The sequence below is a fragment of the Hydractinia symbiolongicarpus genome, chromosome 14 (assembly GCF_029227915.1).
Source record: "Hydractinia symbiolongicarpus strain clone_291-10 chromosome 14, HSymV2.1, whole genome shotgun sequence".
Classification (NCBI taxonomy): domain Eukaryota; kingdom Metazoa; phylum Cnidaria; class Hydrozoa; order Anthoathecata; family Hydractiniidae; genus Hydractinia; species Hydractinia symbiolongicarpus.
This window is the reverse complement of record NC_079888.1, coordinates 23,792,645-23,815,537: the sequence shown is the minus strand read 5'-3', so window position 1 is coordinate 23,815,537 and position 22,893 is coordinate 23,792,645. Positions and strand designations below refer to the sequence as shown.

Below are 22,893 nucleotides of genomic sequence, written 5' to 3'. Positions count from 1 at the left end.
ACATTCGACTATACGGGCCAAGCCCGGGATTTACGGGAAATCGCGGGTTTTCGTTTTCCGGCGATTAAACCTCTTTCATTAAGCGTCTCATCAAAAATGAAAACATTTTTAAAAACTGCAAGTCTCATGCGTTTTAGTGGTGAAAAAAAAATTTAAAAAATTGGTCGGGAAATGAGTTTACTCCCTGGGTACTTTCTTTGTATACATTCGACTATACGGGCCAAGCCCCGGATTTACGGGAAAACGCGGAATTTCGTTTGCCGGCGATTAAACTGCTTTCATTAAGCGTCTCATCAAAAATGAAAACATTTTTGAAAACTAGATGTCTCATATGTTTAGTGGTAAAAAAATAATATAAAAAATCGTTCGGGAAATGAGTTTACTCCCTGGGTACTTTCATTGTATACTTTTGACTATACGGGCCAAGCCCGGGATTTACGGGAAATCGCAGGTTTTCGTTTGCCGGCGATTAAACTTCTTTTATTCAGCGTCTCATCAAAAATGAAAACATTTTTAAAAACTACAAGTCTTATGCGTTTTAGTAGTGAAAAAATAATTTAAAAAATCGTTCTGGAAATGAGTTTACTCCCTGGGTACTTTTTTTTGTATACTTTTGACTATACGGGCCAAGCCGGGATTAACGGGAAATCGCGGGTTTTCGTTTGCCGGCGATTAAACTTCTTTTATTCAGCGTCTCATCAAAATTGAAAACATTTTTAGAAACTACAAGTCTTATGCGTTTTAGTGGTGAAAAAATAATTTAAAAAATCGTTCTGGAAATGAGTTTACTCACAGGGTACTTTTTTTGTATACATTCGACTATACGGGCCAAGCCCGGGATTTACGGGAAATCGCGGGTTTTCGTTTTCCGGCGATTAAACCTCTTTCATTAAGCGTCTCATCAAAAATGAAAACATTTTTGAAAACTGCAAGTCTCATGCGTTTTAGTGGTAAAAAAAAAATTTAAAAAATCGGTCGGGAAATGAGTTTACTCCCTGGGTACTTTCTTTGTATACATTCGACTATACGGGCCAAGCCCCGGATTTACGGGAAAACGCGGGATTTCGTTTGCCGGCGATTAAACCTCTTTCATTAAGCGTCTCATCAAAAATGAAAACATTTTTGAAAACTAGATGTCTCATATGTTTAGTGGTAAAAAAATAATATAAAAAATCGTTCGGGAAATGAGTTTACTCCCTGGGTACTTTCTTTGTATACTTTTGACTATACCGGCCAAGCCCGGGATTTACGGGAAATCGCAGGTTTTCGTTTGCCGGCGATTAAACTTCTTTTATTCAGCGTCTCATCAAAAATGAAAACATTTTTAAAAACTACAAGTCTTATGCGTTTTAGTTGTGAAAAAATAATTTAAAAAATCGTTCTGGAAATGAGTTTACTCCCTAGGTACTGTCTTTGTATACTTTTGACTATACGGGCCGAGTCCGGGATTTAGGGAAATCGCAGGTTTTCGTTTGCCGGCGATTAAACTGCTTTTATTCAGCGTCTCATCAAAAATGAAAACATTTTTGAAAACTTCAAGTCTCATGCGTTTTAGTGGTGAAAAAAAAATTTAAAAAATCGGTCGGGAAATGAGTTTACTCCCTGGGTACTTTCTTTGTATACATTCGACTATACGGGCCAAGCCCCGGATTTACGGGAAAACGCGGAATTTCGTTTGCCGGCGATTAAACTTCTTTCATTAAGCGTCTCATCAAAAATGAAAACATTTTTGAAAACTAGATGTCTCATATGTTTAGTGGTAAAAAAATAATATAAAAAATCGTTCGGGAAATGAGTTTACTCCCTGGGTACTTTCTTTGTATACTTTTGACTATACGGGCCAAGCCGGGATTAACGGGAAATCGCGGGTTTTCGTTTGCCGGCGATTAAACTTCTTTTATTCAGCGTCTCATCAAAAATGAAAACATTTTTAAAAACTACAAGTCTTATGCGTTTTAGTAGTGAAAAAATAATTTAAAAAATCGTTCTGGAAATGAGTTTACTCCCTGGGTACTTTCTTTGTATACTTTTGACTATACGGGCCAAGCCGGGATTAACGGGAAATCGCGGGTTTTCGTTTGCCGGCGATTAAACTTCTTTTATTCAGCGTCTCATCAAAATTGAAAACATTTTTAGAAACTACAAGTCTTATGCGTTTTAGTGGTGAAAAAATAATTTAAAAAATCGTTCTGGAAATGAGTTTACTCACAGGGTACTTTTTTTGTATACATTCGACTATACGGGCCAAGCCCGGGATTTACGGGAAATCGCGGGTTTTCGTTTTCCGGCGATTAAACCTCTTTCATTAAGCGTCTCATCAAAAATGAAAACATTTTTGAAAACTGCAAGTCTCATGCGTTTTAGTGGTAAAAAAAAAATTTAAAAAATCGGTCGTGAAATGAGTTTACTCCCTGGGTACTTTCTTTGTATACATTCGACTATACGGGCCAAGCCCCGGATTTACGGGAAAACGCGGGATTTCGTTTGCCGGCGATTAAACCTCTTTCATTAAGCGTCTCATCAAAAATGAAAACATTTTTGAAAACTAGATGTCTCATATGTTTAGTGGTAAAAAAATAATATAAAAAATCGTTCGGGAAATGAGTTTACTCCCTGGGTACTTTCTTTGTATACTTTTGACTATACCGGCCAAGCCCGGGATTTACGGGAAATCGCAGGTTTTCGATTGCCGGCGATTAAACTTCTTTTATTCAGCGTCTCATCAAAAATGAAAACATTTTTGAAAACTGCAAGTCTCATGCGTTTTAGTGGTGAAAAAATAATTTAAAAAATCGTTCGGGAAATGAGTTTACTCCCTGGGTACTTTCTTTGTATACTTTGGACTATACGGGCCAAGCCGGGATTTACGGGAAATCGCGGGTTTTCGTTTTCCGGCGATTAAACTTCTTTTATTCAGCGTCTCATCAAAAATGAAAACATTTTTAAAAACTACAAGTCTTATGCGTTTTAGTGGTGAAAAAATAATTTAAAAAATCGTTCTGGAAATGAGTTTACTCACAGGGTACTTTCTTTGTATACATTCGACTATACGGGCCAAGCCCGGGATTTAGGGAAATCGCAGGTTTTCGTTTGCCGGCGATTAAACTGCTTTTATTCAGCGTCTCATCAAAAATGAAAACATATTTGAAAACTACAAGTCTCATGCGTTTTAGTGGTGAAAAAATAATTTAAAAAATCGTTCGGAAAATGAGTTTACTCCCTGGGTACTTTCTTTGTATATTTTGGACTATACGGGCCAAGCCGGGATTTACGGGAAATCGCGGGTTTTCGTTTGCCGGCGATTAAACCTCTTTTATTCAGCGTCTCATCAAAAATGAAAACATTTTTAAAAACAACAAGTCTTATGCGTTTTAGTGGTGAAAAAATAATTTAAAAAATCGTTCGGGAAATGAGTTTACTCCCTGGGTACTTTCTTTGTATACATTCGACTATACGGGCCAAGCCCCGGATTTACGGGAAAACGCGGGATTTCGTTTGCCGGTGGATTAAACCTCTTTCATTAAGCGTCTCATCAAAAATGAAAACATTTTTGAAAACTAGATGTCTCATGCGTTTAGTGGTAAAAAAATAATTTAAAAAATCGTTCGGGAAATGAGTTTACTCCCTGGGTACTTTCTTTGTATACTTTTGACTATACGGGCCAAGCCCGGGATTTACGGGAAATCGCGGGTTTTCGTTTGCCGGCGATTAAACTTCTTTTATTCAGCGTCTCATCAAAAATGAAAACATTTTTAAAAACTACAAGTCTTATGCGTTTTAGTGGTGAAAAAATAATTTAAAAAATCGTTCTGGAAATGAGTTTACTCACAGGGTACTTTCTTTGTATACATTCGACTATACGGGCCAAGCCCCGGATTTACGGGAAAACGCGGGATTTCGTTTGCCGGCGATTAAACCTCTTTCATTAAGCGTCTCATCAAAAATAAAAACATTTTTGAAAACTAGACGTCTCATGCGTTTAGTGGTAAAAAAATAATATAAAAAAACGTTCGGGAAATGAGTTTACTCCCTGGGTACTTTCTTTGTATACTTTTGACTATACGAGCCAAGCCCGGGATTTACGGGAAATCTCGGGTTTTCGTTTGCCGGCGATTAAACTTCTTTTATTCAGCGTCTCATCAAAAATGAAAATATTTTTAAAAACTACAAGTCTTATGCGTTTTAGTGGTGAAAAAATAATTTAAAAAATCGTTCTGGAAATGAGTTTACTCACTGGGTACTTTCTTTGTATACATTCGACTATACGGGCCAAGCCCGGGATGTACGGGAAATCGCGGATTTTCGTGTTCCGGCGATTAAAATTCTTTTATTCAGCGTCTCATCAAAAATGAAAACATTTTTAAAAACTACAAGTCTTATGCGTTTTAGTGGTGAAAAAATAATTTAAAAAATCGTTCTGGAAATGAGTTTACTCACAGGGTACTTTCTTTGTATACATTCGACAATACGGGCCAAGACTGGGATTTACGGGAAATCGCGGGTTTTCGTTTTTCGGCGATTAAACCGCTTTCATTAAGCGTCTCATCAAAAATGAAAACATTTTTGAAAACTAGATGTCTCATGCGTTTAGTGGTAAAAAAATAATATAAAAAATCGTTCGGGAAATGACTTTACTCACTGGGTACTTTTTTTGTATACTTTTGACTATACGGGCCAAGCCCGGGATTTACGGGAAATTGCGGGTTTTCGTTTGCCGGCGATTAAACTTCTTTTATTCAGCGTCTCATCAAAAATGAAAACATTTTTAAAAACTACAAGTCTTATGCGTTTTAGTGGTGAAAAAATAATTTAAAAAATCGTTCTGGAAATGAGTTTACTCCCTGGGTACTTTCTTTGTATACTTTTGACTATACGGGCCAAGCCCGGGATTTACGGGAAATCGCGGGTTTTTGTTTGCCGGCGATTAAACTTCTTTTATTCAGCGACTCATCAAAAATGAAAACATTTTTGAAAACTGCAAGTCTCATGCGTTTTAGTAGTGAAAAAATAATTTAAAAAATCGTTCGGGAAATGAGTTTACTCCCTGGGTACTTTCTTTGTATACTTTTGACTATACGGGCCAAGCCGGGATTAACGGGAAATCGCGGGTTTTCGTTTGCCGGCGATTAAACTTCTTTTATTCAGCGTCTCATCAAAAATGAAAACATTTTTAAAAACTACAAGTCTTATGCGTTTTAGTGGTGAAAAAATAATTTAAAAAATCGTTCTGGAAATGAGTTTACTCACAGGGTACTTTCTTTGTATACATTCGACTATACGGGCCAAGCCCGGGATTTACGGGAAATCGCGGGTTTTCGTTTTCCGGCGATTAAACCTCTTTCATTAAGCGTCTCATCAAAAATGAAAACATTTTTGAAAACTGCAAGTCTCATGCGTTTTAGTGGTGAAAAAAAAATTTAAAAAATCGGTCGGGAAATGAGTTTACTCTCTGGGTACTTTCTTTGTATACATTCGGCTATACGGGCCAAGCCTCGGATTTACGGGAAAACGCGGGATTTCGTTTGCCGGCGATTAAACCTCTTTCATTAAGCGTCTCATCAAAAATGAAAATATTTTTGAAAACTAGATGTCTCATATGTTTAGTGGTAAAAAAATAATATAAAAAATCGTTCGGGAAATGAGTTTACTCCCTGGGTACTTTCTTTGTATACTTTTGACTACACGGGCCAAGCCCGGGATTTACGGGAAATCGCGGGTTTTCGTTTGCCGGCGATTAAACTTCTTCTATTCAGCGTCTCATCAAAAATGAAAACATATTTGAAAACTACAAGTCTCATGCGTTTTAGTGGTGAAACAATAATTTAAAAAATCGTTCGGAAAATGAGTTTACTCCCTGGGTACTTTCTTTGTATACTTTGGACTATACGGGCCAAGCCGGGATTTACGGGAAATCGCGGGTTTTCGTTTTCCGGCGATTAAACTTCTTTTATTCAGCGTCTCATCAAAAATGAAAACATTTTTAAAAACTACAAGTCTTATGCGTTTTAGTGGTGAAAAAATAATTTAAAAAATCGTTCTGGAAATGAGTTTACTCACAGGGTACTTTCTTTGTATACATTCGACTATACGGGCCAAGCCGGGATTTACGGGAAATCGCGGGTTTTCGTTTGCCGTCGATTAAACCTCTTTTATTCAGCGTCTCATCAAAAATGAAAACATTTTTAAAAACAACAAGTCTTATGCGTTTTAGTGGTGAAAAAATAATTTAAAAAACCGTTCGGGAAATGAGTTTACTCCCTGGGTACTTTCTTTGTATACATTCGACTATACGGGCCAAGCCCCGGATTTACGGGAAAACGCGGGATTTCGTTTGCCGGCGATTAAACCTCTTTCATTAAGCGTCTCATCAATAATGAAAACATTTTTGAAAACTAGATGTCTCATGCGTTTAGTGGTAAAAAAATAATTTAAAAAATCGTTCGGGAAATGAGTTTACTCCCTGGGTACTTTCTTTGTATACTTTTGACTATACGGGCCAAGCCCGGGATTTACGGGAAATCGCGGGTTTTCGTTTGCCGGCGATTAAACTTCTTTTATTCAGCGTCTCATCAAAAATGAAAACATTTTTAAAAACTACAAGTCTTATGCGTTTTAGTGGTGAAAAAATAATTTAAGAAATCGTTCTGGAGATGAGTTTACTCCCTGGGTACTTTCTTTGTATACTTTTGACTATACGGGCCAAGCCCGGGATTTACGGGAAATCGCGGGTTTTTGTTTGCCGGCGATTAAACTTCTTTTATTCAGCGACTCATCAAAAATGAAAACATTTTTGAAAACTGCAAGTCTCATGCGTTTTAGTAGTGAAAAAATAATTTAAAAAATCGTTCGGGAAATGAGTTTACTCCCTGGGTACTTTCTTTGTATACTTTTGACTATACGGGCCAAGCCGGGATTAACGGGAAATCGCGGGTTTTCGTTTGCCGGCGATTAAACTTCTTTTATTCAGCGTCTCATCAAAAATGAAAACATTTTTAAAAACTACAAGTCTTATGCGTTTTAGTGGTGAAAAAATAATTTAAAAAATCGTTCTGGAAATGAGTTTACTCACAGGGTACTTTCTTTGTATACATTCGACTATACGGGCCAAGCCCCGGATTTACGGGAAAACGCGGGATTTCGTTTGCCGGCGATTAAACCTCTTTCATTAAGCGTCTCATCAAAAATAAAAACATTTTTGAAAACTAGATGTCTCATGCGTTTAGTGGTAAAAAAATAATATAAAAAAACGTTCGGGAAATGAGTTTACTCCCTGGGTACTTTCTTTGTATACTTTTGACTATACGAGCCAAGCCCGGGATTTACGGGAAATCTCGGGTTTTCGTTTGCCGGCGATTAAACTTCTTTTATTCAGCGTCTCATCAAAAATGAAAACATTTTTAAAAACTACAAGTCTTATGCGTTTTAGTGGTGAAAAAATAATTTAAAAAATCGTTCTGGAAATGAGTTTACTCACTGGGTACTTTCTTTGTATACATTCGACTATACGGGCCAAGCCCGGGATTTACGGGAAATCGCGGATTTTCGTGTTCCGGCGATTAAAATTCTTTTATTCAGCGTCTCATCAAAAATGAAAACATTTTTAAAAACTACAAGTCTTATGCGTTTTAGTGGTGAAAAAATAATTTAAAAAATCGTTCTGGAAATGAGTTTACTCACAGGGTACTTTCTTTGTATACATTCGACAATACGGGCCAAGCCTGGGATTTACGGGAAATCGCGGGTTTTCGTTTTTCGGCGATTAAACCTCTTTCATTAAGCGTCTCATCAAAAATGAAAACATTTTTGAAAACTAGATGTCTCATGCGTTTAGTGGTAAAAAAATAATATAAAAAATCGTTCGGGAAATGACTTTACTCACTGGGTACTTTTTTTGTATACTTTTGACTATACGGGCCAAGCCCGGGATTTACGGGAAATCGCGGGTTTTCGTTTGCCGGCGATTAAACTTCTTTTATTCAGCGTCTCATCAAAAATGAAAACTTTTTTAAAAACTACAAGTCTTATGCGTTTTAGTGGTGAAAAAATAATTTAAAAAATCGTTCTGGAAATGAGTTTACTCCCTGGGTACTTTCTTTGTATACTTTTGACTATACGGGCCAAGCCCGGGATTTACGGGAAATCGCGGGTTTTTGTTTGCCGGCGATTAAACTTCTTTTATTCAGCGACTCATCAAAAATGAAAACATCTTTGAAAACTGCAAGTCTCATGCGTTTTAGTAGTGAAAAAATAATTTAAAAAATCGTTCGGGAAATGAGTTTACTCCCTGGGTACTTTCTTTGTATACTTTTGACTATACGGGCCAAGCCGGGATTAACGGGAAATCGCGGGTTTTCGTTTGCCGGCGATTAAACTTCTTTTATTCAGCGTCTCATCAAAAATGAAAACATTTTTAAAAACTACAAGTCTTATGCGTTTTAGTGGTGAAAAAATAATTTAAAAAATCGTTCTGGAAATGAGTTTACTCACAGGGTACTTTCTTTGTGTACATTCGACTATACGGGCCAAGCCCGGGATTTACGGGAAATCGCGGGTTTTCGTTTTCCGGCGATTAAACCTCTTTCATTAAGCGTCTCATCAAAAATGAAAACATTTTTGAAAACTGCAAGTCTCATGCGTTTTAGTGGTGAAAAAAAAAATTAAAAAATCGGTCGGGAAATGAGTTTACTCCCTGGGTACTTTCTTTGTATACTTTTGACTACACGGGCCAAGCCCGGGATTTACGGGAAATCGCGGGTTTTCGTTTGCCGGCGATTAAACTTCTTCTATTCAGCGTCTCATCAAAAATGAAAACATTTTTAAAAACAACAGGTCTTATGCGTTTTAGTAGTGAAAAAATAATTTAAAAAATCGTTCGGAAAATGAGTTTACTCCCTGGGTACTTTCTTTGTATACTTTTGACTACACGGGCCAAGCCCGGGATTTACGGGAAATCGCGGGTTTTTGTTTGCCGGCGAATAAACTTCTTTTATTCAGCGACTCATCAAAAATGAAAACATTTTTGAAAACTGCAAGTCTCATGCGTTTTAGTAGTGAAAAAATAATTTAAAAAATCGTTCGGGAAATGAGTTTACTCCCTTGGTACTTTCTTTGTATACTTTTGACTATACGGGCCAAGCCGGGATTAACGGGAAATCGCGGGTTTTCGTTTGCCGGCGATTAAACTTCTTTTATTCAGCGTCTCATCAAAAATGAAAACATTTTTAAAAACTACAAGTCTTATGCGTTTTAGTGGTGAAAAAATAATTTAAAAAATCGTTCTGGAAATGAGTTTACTCACAGGGTACTTTCTTTGTATACATTCGACTATACGGGCCAAGACCGGGATTTACGGGAAATCGCGGGTTTTCTTTTTCCGGCGATTAAACCTCTTTCATTTAGCGTCTCATCAAAAATGAAAACATTTTTGAAAACTGCAAGTCTCATGCGTTTTAGTGGTGAAAAAAAAATTTAAAAAATCGGTCGGGAAATGAGTTTACTCCCTGGGTACTTTCTTTGTATACATTCGACTATACGGGCCAAGCCTCGGATTTACGGGAAAACGCGGGATTTCGTTTGCCGGCGATTAAACCTCTTTCATTAAGCGTCTCATCAAAAATGAAAACATTTTTGAAAACTAGATGTCTTATATGTTTAGTGGTAAAAAAATAATATAAAAAATCGTTCGGAAAATGAGTTTACTCCCTGGGTACTTTCTTTGTATACTTTTGACTACACGGGCCAAGCCCGGGATTTACGGGAAATCGCGGGTTTTCGTTTGCCGGCGATTAAACTTCTTCTATTCAGCGTCTCATCAAAAATGAAAACATTTTTAAAAACAACAGGTCTTATGCGTTTTAGTAGTGAAAAAATAATTTAAAAAATCGTTCTGGAAATGGGTTTACTCCGTAGGTACTTTCTTTGTATACTTTTGACTATACGGGCCGAGTCCGGGATTTAGGGAAATCGCAGGTTTTCGTTTGCCAGCGATTAAACTGCTTTTATTCAGCGTCTCATCAAAAATGAAAACATTTATAAAAACTACAAGTCTCATGCGTTTTAGTGGTGAAAAAATAATTTAAAAAATCGTTCAGGAAAGGAGTTTACTCCCTGGGTACTTTCTTTGTATACTTTTGACTATACGGGCCGAGTCCGGGATTTAGGGAAATCGCAGGTTTTCGTTTGCCGGCGATTAAACTGCTTTTATTCAGCGTCTCATCAAAAATGAATACATATTTGAAAACTACAAGTCTTATGCGTTTTAGTGGTGAAAAAATAATTTAAAAAATCGTTCGGCAAATGGGTTTACTCCCTGGGTACTTTCTTTGTATACATTCGACTATACGGGCCAAGCCCCGGATTTCCGGGAAAACGCGGGATTTTGTTTGCCGGCGATTAAACCTCTTTCATTAAGCGTCTCATCAAAAATAAAAACATTTTTAAAAACTAGATGTCTCATGCGTTTAGTGGTAAAAAAATAATATAAAAAAACGTTCGGGAAATGAGTTTACTCCCTGGGTACTTTCTTTGTATACTTTTGACTATACGGGCCAAGCCCGGGATTTACGGGAAATCGCGGGTTTTCGTTTGCCGGCGATTAAACTTCTTTTATTCAGCGTCTCATCAAAAATGAAAACATTTTTAAAAACTACAAGTCTCATGCGTTTTAGTGGTGAAAAAATAATTTAAAAAATCGTTCGGGAAAAGAGTTTACTCCCTGGGTACTTTCTTTGTATACTTTTGACTATACGGGCCAAGCCGGGATTAACGGGAAATCGCGGGTTTTCGTTTGCCGGCGATTAAACTTCTTTTATTCAGCGTCTCATCAAAAATGAAAACATTTTTAAAAACTACAAGTCTTATGCGTTTTAGTGGTGAAAAAATAATTTAAAAAATCGTTCTGGAAATGAGTTTACTCACAGGGTACTTTCTTTGTATACATTCGACTATACGGGCCAAGCCCGGGATTTACGGGAAATCGCGGGTTTTCGTTTTCCGGCGATTAAACCTCTTTCATTAAGCGTCTCATCAAAAATGAAAACATTTTTGAAAACTGCAAGTCTCATGCGTTTTAGTGGTGAAAAAAAAATTTAAAAAATCGGTCGGGAAATGAGTTTACTCCCTGGGTACTTTCTTTGTATACATTCGGCTATACGGGCCAAGCCTCGGATTTACGGGAAAACGCGGGATTTCGTTTGCCGGCGATTAAACCTCTTTCATTAAGCGTCTCATCAAAAATGAAAATATTTTTGAAAACTAGATGTCTCATATGTTTAGTGGTAAAAAAATAATATAAAAAATCGTTCGGGAAATGAGTTTACTCCCTGGGTACTTTCTTTGTATACTTTTGACTACACGGGCCAAGCCCGGGATTTACGGGAAATCGCGGGTTTTCGTTTGCCGGCGATTAAACTTCTTCTATTCAGCGTCTCATCAAAAATGAAAACATTTTTAAAAACAACAGGTCTTATGCGTTTTAGTAGTGAAAAAATAATTTAAAAAATCGTTCGGAAAATGAGTTTACTCCCTGGGTACTTTCTTTGTATACTTTTGACTACACGGGCCAAGCCCGGGATTTACGGGAAATCGCGGGTTTTTGTTTGCCGGCGATTAAACTTCTTTTATTCAGCGACTCATCAAAAATGAAAACATTTTTGAAAACTGCAAGTCTCATGCGTTTTAGTAGTGAAAAAATAATTTAAAAAATCGTTCGGGAAATGAGTTTACTCCCTGGGTACTTTCTTTGTATACTTTTGACTATACGGGCCAAGCCGGGATTAACGGGAAATCGCGGGTTTTCGTTTGCCGGCGATTAAACTTCTTTTATTCAGCGTCTCATCAAAAATGAAAACATTTTTAAAAACTACAAGTCTTATGCGTTTTAGTGGTGAAAAAATAATTTAAAAAATCGTTCTGGAAATGAGTTTACTCACAGGGTACTTTCTTTGTATACATTCGACTATACGGGCCAAGACCGGGATTTACGGGAAATCGCGGGTTTTCGTTTTCCGGCGATTAAACCTCTTTCATTTAGCGTCTCATCAAAAATGAAAACATTTTTAAAAACTGCAAGTCTCATGCGTTTTAGTGGTGAAAAAAAAATTTAAAAAATCGGTCGGGAAATGAGTTTACTCCCTGGGTACTTTCTTTGTATACATTCGACTATACGGGCCAAGCCTCGGATTTACGGGAAAACGCGGGATTTCGTTTGCCGGCGATTAAACCTCTTTCATTAAGCGTCTCATCAAAAATGAAAACATTTTTGAAAACTAGATGTCTTATATGTTTAGTGGTAAAAAAATAATATAAAAAATCGTTCGGAAAATGAGTTTACTCCCTGGGTACTTTCTTTGTATACTTTTGACTACACGGGCCAAGCCCGGGATTTACGGGAAATCGCGGGTTTTCGTTTGCCGGCGATTAAACTTCTTCTATTCAGCGTCTCATCAAAAATGAAAACATTTTTAAAAACAACAGGTCTTATGCGTTTTAGTAGTGAAAAAATAATTTAAAAAATCGTTCTGGAAATGGGTTTACTCCGTAGGTACTTTCTTTGTATACTTTTGACTATACGGGCCGAGTCCGGGATTTAGGGAAATCGCAGGTTTTCGTTTGCCAGCGATTAAACTGCTTTTATTCAGCGTCTCATCAAAAATGAAAACATTTATAAAAACTACAAGTCTCATGCGTTTTAGTGGTGAAAAAATAATTTAAAAAATCGTTCGGGAAAGGAGTTTACTCCCTGGGTACTTTCTTTGTATACTTTTGACTATACGGGCCGAGTCCGGGATTTAGGGAAATCGCAGGTTTTCGTTTGCCGGTGATTAAACTGCTTTTATTCAGCGTCTCATCAAAAATGAATACATATTTGAAAACTACAAGTCTTATGCGTTTTAGTGGTGAAAAAATAATTTAAAAAATCGTTCGGCAAATGGGTTTACTCCCTGGGTACTTTCTTTGTATACATTCGACTATACGGGCCAAGCCCCGGATTTCCGGGAAAACGCGGGATTTTGTTTGCCGGCGATTAAACCTCTTTCATTAAGCGTCTCATCAAAAATAAAAACATTTTTAAAAACTAGATGTCTCATGCGTTTAGTGGTAAAAAAATAATATAAAAAAACGTTCGGGAAATGAGTTTACTCCCTGGGTACTTTCTTTGTATACTTTTGACTATACGGGCCAAGCCCGGGATTTACGGGAAATCGCGGGTTTTCGTTTGCCGGCGATTAAACTTCTTTTATTCAGCGTCTCATCAAAAATGAAAACATTTTTAAAAACTACAAGTCTTATGCGTTTTAGTGGTGAAAAAATAATTTAAAAAATCGTTCTGGAAATGAGTTTACTCACAGGGTACTTTCTTTGTATACATTCGACTATACGGGCCAAGCCCGGGATTTAGGGAAATCGCAGGTTTTCGTTTGCCGGCGATTAAACTGCTTTTATTCAGCGTCTCATCAAAAATGACAACATATTTGAAAACTACAAGTCTCATGCGTTTTAGTGGTGAAAAAATAATTTAAAAAACCGTTCGGAAAATGAGTTTACTCCCTGGGTACTTTCTTTGTATACTTTGGACTATACGGGCCAAGCCGGGATTTACGGGAAATCGCGGGTTTTCGTTTGCCGGCGATTAAACCTCTTTTATTCAGCGTCTCATCAAAAATGAAAACATTTTTAAAAACAACAAGTCTTATGCGTTTTAGTGGTGAAAAAATAATTTAAAAAATCGTTCGGGAAATGAGTTTACTCCCTGGGTACTTTCTTTGTATACATTCGACTATACGGGCCAAGCCCCGGATTTACGGGAAAACGCGGGATTTCGTTTGCCGGCGATTAAACCTCTTTCATTAAGCGTCTCATCAAAAATAAAAACATTTTTGAAAACTAGATGTCTCATGCGTTTAGTGGTAAAAAAATAATATAAAAAAACGTTCGGGAAATGAGTTTACTCCCTGGGTACTTTTTTTGTATACTTTTGACTATACGAGCCAAGCCCAGGATTTACGGGAAATCTCGGGTTTTCGTTTGCCGGCGATTAAACTTATTTTATTCAGCGTCTCATCAAAAATGAAAACATTTTTAAAAACTACAAGTCTTATGCGTTTTAGTGGTGAAAAAATAATTTAAAAAATCGTTCTGGAAATGAGTTTACTCACAGGGTACTTTCTTTGTATACATTCGACTATACGGGCCAAGCCCGGGATTTACGGGAAATCGCGGGTTTTCGTTTTCCGGCGATTAAACTTCTTTTATTCAGCGTCTCATCAAAAATGAAAACATTTTTAAAAACTACAAGTCTTATGCGTTTTAGTGGTGATAAAATAATTTAAAAAATCGTTCTGGAAATGAGTTTACTCACAGGGTACTTTCTTTGTATACATTCGACAATACGGGCCAAGCCCGGGATTTACGGGAAATCGCGGGTTTTCGTTTTTCGGCGATTAAACCTCTTTCATTAAGCGTCTCATCAAAAATGAAAACATTTTTGAAAACTACAAGTCTCATGCGTTTTAGTGGTAAAAAAAAATTTAAAAAATCGTTCGGGAAATGAGTTTACTCCCTGGGTACTTTCTTTGTATACATTCGACTATACGGGCCAAGCCCCGGATTTACGGGAAAACGCGGGATTTCGTTTGCCGGCGATTAAACCTCTTTCATTAAGCGTCTCATCAAAAATGAAAACATTTTTGAAAACTAGATGTCTCATGCGTTTAGTGGTAAAAAAATAATATAAAAAATCGTTCGGGAAATGAGTTTACTCCCTGGGTACTTTATTTGTATACTTTTGACTATACGGGCCAAGCCCGGGATTTACGGGAAATCGCGGGTTTTCGTTTGCCGGCGATTAAACTTCTTTTATTCAGCGTCTCATCAAAAATGAAAACATTTTTAAAAACTACAAGTCTTATGCGTTTTAGTGGTGAAAAAATAATTTAAAAAATCGTTCGGGAAATGAGTTTACTCCCTGGGTACTTTCTTTGTATACATTCGACTATACGGGCCAAGCCCCGGATTTACGGGAAAACGCGGGATTTCGTTTGCCGGCGATTAAACCTCTTTCATTAAGCGTCTCATCAAAAATAAAAACATTTTTGAAAACTAGATGTCTCATGCGTTTAGTGGTAAAAAAATAATATAAAAAAACGTTCGGGAAATGAGTTTACTCCCTGGGTACTTTCTCGGGCAACTTACGGACAGTCTCCAATTATTTCGGGTAAAACACGGGTATACCGCGTTTTATCATAATCGTCTACCGCGTTTTGCTATCTGACGTGCTTTTTGTCGTTTCAAGTTTGTGAAGAAGACAAGAAGGTGCCGCCATTTTTGTGTTTTTGTGTTGACAGAAATGGTTGGTTGTACCATACATTTGGCTGTTAAGGTATTTGTGATCACGCAGTAAAAACAAGGTTTGTAATATTATTTATTCTATATATTTGAAATTTTCTATATTCTATTTGCCTATAGCTACCTGTCAAAATTATATATATAGTAGCTATAGCAAAAGCTAGCTATATATTTCTGGAAGTGTTTACCTAAACTTTGTAACTGTCAGAGCTATACATAGCCTTTCTGGCTGTTATATACATAGATATATACATAGATAGATATATACAATATAAAAACAGTTAGTCAAGAAATTAAACTGTTTATGTAGTTCTTAGATCACTGCAGATTACTTAGCTAAATAGTTGTGGGTGCAAATCCTACCTCTGTACGAAAGAGTAGCTTAATTAGAAAAGCAGTTTAGCTAGTATTCTCTTGATTTAGGGTGCAGATATATAACCCACATAATGGATTGTAAAAATGGACCTTTTTAAGACTGTTAGCTAGCTAGCTATTTCTTCTAAGTTTTGCACAATACAAGATTATTGCGTATTAAGCCCGTCAAAGCAACAACAAATACTTTGATATCTTTTTAAAGGTATTAATTTCCTTCTCGTGTTGTTCTTGTTTTTTCGTTTGTGCAAAATGATGATCCACAATAATATAAAAATACATTTCCCATACGAAACGTATCAGAAAAAAAGTTTTGTATATATATATATATCAAATGTTTTTATTTTAGCTAGCTCTGGCTAATTTGTTGAAAAATATGCTTCTTAAAATTTAAAAGCGCATATTGATCCTTTTGCTGAAAAACTAAATATTTGTCCATTGTTCAAGAATTTTTTTGGCGTGGTAATTTAATTTATATTTCTCCATGTAAATTTTATTTGATTTAAGCTCTTCTGTATTCGGCATCTTAAAATTTTTTGCTATGAAGTCTTTTTCCCAATCTTTCGTAGCTTTTTCTGCTTCATGCTGAACAGCCATCACTTTTTCACGAAAATGAATGATAAATGCTCTACATTTTTTTCTTGAATGTTCACTTTTAGTCAGCTTATATGACATATGATGACGGTCGAAGTCCTTCAATTTATCTGAATAGCCAAGAACATACATTATGTTCTTGCATACACCTGATTCAAGAATTGGGTTTTGGTCAGCTTTCGTCTGTCTGTCTCTACAGATCTTTTCCAACTTACTATTTTCTGCAGTTTTTTTAGGATTAGTAACTGAGTCAGCTATGCAAGGTTGTTGTTCCAATGTAATTGTGTTTGATGTTTCTTTCTTAAAATGAACAGCTTGGTCAACTTCTAAATCCAATAAGGAAGGTTGCTGTTCTAATGTGATATCTATCTCCATTTCTATCTCTTCATTATTATCATGTGATATATACGCATTATCATATTCTGCATTATCATCATCAGCCATCAGTTTGATATTACTTGTTATGTTTGCTTTTGGATTTGTAACGCCAGTCTGAGAGTAAGAAAGAGTTCATATGAGCTAAGAAGCAGGCTAGGTATCTGTAGAATTAAAGATAGATGTTGTCCAGATATAAGTAGATTAAGTTGGTTAGGACACTTGCAAGAATGAAGGAGGATAATTGGGTAAGAAAGTGTAGAGATAGACTTGATACAGAGGAATTTGAGTTGGGGGCTATTAATATACCCATCCTACAGACAGTAAGCCAAGAATGACGTATTACTTACTTCTTCAAGTGCCTTGTATTCTATTAAATCTCCATTTTCGTCGAAAGTATTTATCTTTGTGATTGGCAATTCAATACCACGATCAACGCATTTCTTCCAACAAGCTTCTACATCTTTTGCTACTGATTGCAGGTTGTCTTGTTTGAAATTTGTCATCAAAGGCCCTTCAACTCTGAAATCATCATCCTCTTTTCCATCATGAAATATGATAATATCATTTTCTCTATGCCACCAAACACCATTACCATAGAGCAAAAAATCTGCAATTCTTTCCAAGTGTGCCTGATATTTCCGTAGAGGTAAGTTAATGTTAAAACAACTTCTTTTCTCATCTGAAAATTCAAAAAAGTTTATTTCGAAACAAAATGACAATCATACACTTTTTATCACATGTTAAAATTTTAAACAAAATTAGAAAGATTAATGTTTGAATATCAAACCAGACTTTTTATTAAGTCAAGCACTTCAAAATATATTTAATTATCACATAGAACAGCCTTTCTGTTTCAGTTTATTCCATGACGACAGAACATTGCCTACGTAAAATGACATTTTCCTGTTTTGCGTTGGCAAACTCGTGTTCGACATTTGCAATTTATATTTGTTTTGCGGCCAAATGCTGCAGTACACAAATAACAGTTAAATATTTGCCAATGTGAATTGAAAACTTTTGTTTTCATGTGGACATTCGTCTCAGCAATTTCTGAATGCCAACATGAATTAGAAAGCCAGTAGAAACAGATATTTTAGACTTACCAAGTACACTCTCTGAAAATTTCGATATTTTAGATGTGTTAGTTGATTTTCTAGAACATTCTTTGGCAATAAATTTCTGTTCAGCTTGAATACGGATGATGCTATTATCACGTATGGATTCTAAGGATCTGGCTGATGTTCTCAAACTTATTTGATTAATTTTGCTGAATAGCTGTTCTTCATTCTCTGTGTGTAAGGAGCTTGGTGAGATAATTCTCGATACTTCTGCTAAATGTGTTGTCAAGCCATGATAATAAATGCCATAAAGCTTTTGTGTAGACATTGACTTTAAATTATGCCCAAACAGATCTTGGCACAACATGGCATGCTGGAAACTAATATTATGTAATCGTAGAATAATTCGTGGGGACCTTTTTTGGGATTTAAGATATGATAACCGAACTAGCTCCATCAATGTGTACAACAACTCTTTGATTTCCTTTCTGCAAGTGCTTTGCATTGATTGGTAAACAACTATTGATGACAGCCGATAGTCAGATCCTCTCACCTTGTCCTTCGAACCATATGTGGCATCTAGGGACTGTTGAAAAATTTTATTCTCTTGAGGTGTCAACACTTCATGCAAAACATCCCACAAATTCTTGATATGTCCTTTACAATCATGCAGTGGTTCAATCGGCATCACTTCATAATTAGCAAGATTCAAGGACTCCATTGTACTATGTTCATTTCCAAAGCAAAGAGCTGGAACACGGATAATTCCTTAAAAAAAAATTGTTGACTGAATTTATAAATTTTAATGAGTGTAATTTTGAAAATAAAATCAGAATTGTTTTTATGCTTTTCAATTTTCCTCAACATATCTGATTTTCTTTTGCTTTATTTGTAGAAAAATTTTCAGACAAATATCAACTAACATCAACTTATATAAAACTTTTGCGAAAAAGGCCAAAATTTGCAAAAGTTATTTTAGTTTATCAAAAATAAAATAGCCCTAACCTGTCAAATGATTTTTTAGTAGCTGTTCAAGGTCCTTTTTGTGCAACTTTTGATGAACTGGTAAGTCACGGTCAAGGTTTCTGTAATTTACTTCAAGACCCAGTTTCTCCACATTGAGTTGTTGAAATGGAGACACAGCTTTTTGTTGTTGTCCTGCTGGGCCTGATATTACCTAAAATAATCAAAAATAGTTAGTTAAAAATAGTTAATGTTATGTAATAGAAATCTATAAATTTGTCATTCATATTTTGTTTCATTTACCTGGAATAAATAATTTTCTATACTTTTTGTCAAAATTACAAATAACGAACAACTTATTTTGAAATTTATGTACCTTCTTCCTTCTTTGTTCCAAGGACACTATTTTGTTACTGTAGACATGGGCTATATCTGTAAATCTTGATTTTTTGCATCCACAAAGACAGGGAAAGTTTCCACCATGAGAGTTACCACTCTCGTATTGTATTTCAGGATGGTCACCTAAAATATAAATGAATTCCTGTTATCCTTTTTTAAATAAATTGTTGCATTATGCAGATTAAACTTGTGTGAATTGAATTCCATCAACATACCATGAAAAAACCTTATCACATCAACCACTTTCTTATCATTGACAATTAATGGGTCAGACAATTTTCTAATGTCATTAAGTCTGGTTTCGACATATGAAAGCTTCTCTGCAATGCTATCCTGGGCAAAACCAATAATATAAACGGATGGACGCTCCACAAGTTCTTGAACATCATGACAAATTCCTAAAATTTAATTTAGCGAACATTATTAAGTGGCATTTAATGTCTACTATCAAAGTAAAAAAAGTAAATATTTTTGATTTTAGATATCTAGAATTTTGGTGATCAATAACAATACTTCTAAATGACATACCTGTTTTTGCATACATTTCCTCATCTGTATAAAATAACTTGTCATCGTAAACAACTTTGACAGTCAATAGTAAATGGCCAGCACTCAAAAGTGATGCATGATCAGACCATAGTATGAAGTATCTTGTCAAAGCACCTTTTGGATTTCTCATAATCCCCAAACTTTGATGTTCTTCAAAAATCTTTCTGCGAATGTCACTCAGTGGTATACAACGACCAGATACTGTGAATTCTTCATTGAAAATCACTCCATTCTTTATCACAGCTTTTTTATATTTTTTTGGCTCAACCAAAGATCCTAATAGAATATCTCCAGATTCAATCTTCTTCAGTATCTCCTCTTTTATTTTTTCAAATGTAGGGGGCATAGGAACCGACACTCCACTTCCATCTGTAAAAAATGAAATGTTCTCAATATCTCTCTTTCTGAACAAGGAATGTTAAGTTGATTGTACAAACGCTACGATATATACATCCTCTTTTTGTATAATACATATTTCTAAAAGTATTGTGAAGATGCAATGTGTTTTAGGTAAACATTGTTCTACACACAGAAATCTACTGTAACACTTGAAAGAATTTAAGAATCTTTTGCTATAAATTATACAGATTTGATGACAAGACACAATGTTGGAAGCGTACATTATATATCAATTCTTCTTTTTTTTAGGTACTCACCTGGAAACTTTTCATATTTTCGACGATATTTGCATGGGTTAACAAAATTGTTTGCAAATTTTGATAAATCAACACCGTTATCTTCGAGAAATTCCTTAACAACTGTATTTCCAGTAGTTCCAGGTATATGATATTTTCGGGCCAAGTCAGAGTAATTTATCTGCAAGAGGAAATAAATCGATGTGTCACACAAGTTATTTTTTTGTTCAAAATTGGACAATGATATAAATGGCAATGTGTTCAACACAAATGTTAACAGATACATGAAGATATACCTTACTACCAACATCCATTCCTAACACTTCTTCAAGTAGAGCATGACGATCGAAATTTAATTTGTTTGGATCTGGACTATGTCGTTTTTTCTTGATTGGTGTGTCATCTACGTCTTGATTTTGTTGTAATTTTGTCCGCCCTATGGTTAGAAACAACTCCTTAATATATTTTGTTTAAAATAATTTTTACAGTTTTTAGTTTAGTCAATAATGATTTGCGAGACTGAATTCTACGAACCTAAGGTTTTATTTATTTTTGCTATTTTTTTTGCATTTATTCACACAGCAACTTATTTTCATAACATAGTTTTAATTATTTCTGCGTGTTAATTTCGTGGGGTTATATACTTCATCATGATATATGTTGATTGCTTATTTTTTCATTTTAATATTTGTTTATATATATATATATGCGTGTATATAATTATTTATAAATTTATATTCAAAAAATGCAACAATAAAATAATACCATTCAAGAAAAACCAGTGCCTGTAGGTGAATGGAGATACAGTACAGGTGAAAGATTAAAATTAAAAAATATATATAGCTATACCTATCATTCTTTTAATTGAATTTTCTTTACTTTCAAAGTATTGAATCGATCTTGATTTTTTGTAGGAAGCTTTTGATTGTCTGATGCCAAAGATTGTGTCTGTTGCTTTATTTTCACCAAAACATTTTTTTTCCAAGGATTTTTTTATTATTTTATTCCGTTCTCTAAGCTCTTTCTTTTTATCAGACTTGGACTTCACTTGAGCAATATTAGCTGATTTGACCTTTGTGAGAACCTTTGTGAATGGAGTGTCATATATACTGTCCCATTTTGAGTTGATACTATTAAGTACAGATTCTGCCGTTGTTTTCATATATGACATGTCAGTCTTTGTTTGAGGAATTGTCAAATTTATGGTGATTGGATGAACTGGTGTTGTGTTGATACTGTTTGGAGTAGTAATCGTTGATATGTTGTTATATGTTACATTTACAGGTGTGGACGTATTATTTGTTGTAGTTGGAGTTTTATTATTCGTACTATTTACAGTGTTTGATATATCTGTTAATGGTTTTTTAACATTGTTGATTTTTTTTGTTCTGTGTGATGTTGAAACAGGAAATGTATTTTTATTTTTTTCTAATAAACTGCATGCTTGACATGCATGTATAGTATGCCTAATCTTCTCATTATCTTTGAGTTTCTTCCAATTGTCTTGAGAAAAATCATCTAGGTATTTTTCCCTTACTTTACCGTTCCACTTTTTTTTTCTCACAAACGCAGTAAGTTCCTTGGACTTTCTGTCAAAATGATTTTTCGTTATGGATACATCAGGAAACATCGCCATAAAATTTGAAAAACGCAAGTCACAGTGATGATGACTTATATTTTTCATCCCATTCAATACTTCAGCACGCATAAAAGCGCATTCAAAAACGTTTGCCATGATATTCGTTATTCGTTCTTACTTTATTCCACAAAAAAAATTTCCCGCTGAAGCTACCATATTTATGTTTTTCTTTTCCCGCAGTTTTTGCGCGTCTTTTAATATAACGGGAAAAAAATCCGACACCGTAGTAAAAATGACGTCAAAGTACTGAAAATGACGAAAAATCAAAGAAAACGTCGTGTTTTACAGTTCGCACCACTTAGGGGTATGTGGCGTCATCGGATATTTTTTTAATCCACAGATAATATGTCGACGACTTAAAAAAAAGCCGTTTATAGTTGATCGCGTATTTATTTATATGGGTTTTACCGAATTAAAAAGGTGAATAAAATCACGAAAGCGAGGCTATATCGACTTAAATACAACTAAAAAATTTTAAACAGCTTTTTTTCAAAAATCGATCCTTCACCTGAACGAATAAAAAAAACCAGGATGTTTTATTATCAGTCAGGTTGGTGCGCTTAGTAAAACCACGTTTTGGAGACTGTCCGTAAGTTGCCCGAGTTCTTTGTATACTTTTGACTATACGAGCCAAGCCCGGGATTTACGGGAAATCTCGGGTTTTCGTTTGCCGGCGATTAAACTTATTTTATTCAGCGTCTCATCAAAAATGAAAACATTTTTAAAAACTACAAGTCTCATGCGTTTTAGTGGTGAAAAAATAATTTAAAAAATCGTTCTGGAAATGAGTTTACTCACAGGGTACTTTCTTTGTATACATTCGACTATACGGGCCAAGCCCGGGATTTACGGGAAATCGCGGGTTTTCGTTTTCCGGCGATTAAACTTCTTTTATTCAGCGTCTCATCAAAAATGAAAACATTTTTAAAAACTACAAGTCTTATGCGTTTTAGTGGTGAAA

General features: G+C 35.4%; 1 protein-coding gene across 1 annotated transcript; it reads right to left on the bottom strand.

Annotated features, from left to right (window-relative positions):
* Positions 1 to 15,250: 15,250 nt before the first annotated feature.
* On the bottom strand, positions 15,251 to 20,183 carry LOC130625275 (uncharacterized). Its single transcript, XM_057440326.1, has 8 exons — positions 19,638 to 20,183; positions 19,325 to 19,507; positions 19,087 to 19,232; positions 18,753 to 18,924; positions 17,793 to 18,515; positions 17,037 to 17,368; positions 16,226 to 16,803; positions 15,251 to 15,371 (listed from the first exon to the last, which is right to left on the bottom strand). The coding sequence occupies exons 1-8, from the start codon at positions 20,002 to 20,004 to the stop codon at positions 15,251 to 15,253; spliced, it is 2,622 nt and encodes an 873-aa protein (XP_057296309.1). The 5' UTR covers positions 20,005 to 20,183.
* Positions 20,184 to 22,893: the final 2,710 nt, after the last annotated feature.

Bases quoted from the DNA above. Each gene is read 5' to 3' on its own strand.
- LOC130625275 (XM_057440326.1), bottom strand. From the start codon at position 20,004: ATGCCCCCTACATTTGAAAAAATAAAAGAGGAGATACTGAAGAAGATT. The intron at 18,516-18,752 runs GTTAGGGCTATT...TTTTTTTTTAAG, and splicing joins ACTAAAAAATCATTTGACAG to GAATTATCCGTGTTCCAGCT. The intron at 17,369-17,792 runs GTAAGTCTAAAA...TTGAATTTTCAG, and splicing joins ATTTTCAGAGAGTGTACTTG to ATGAGAAAAGAAGTTGTTTT.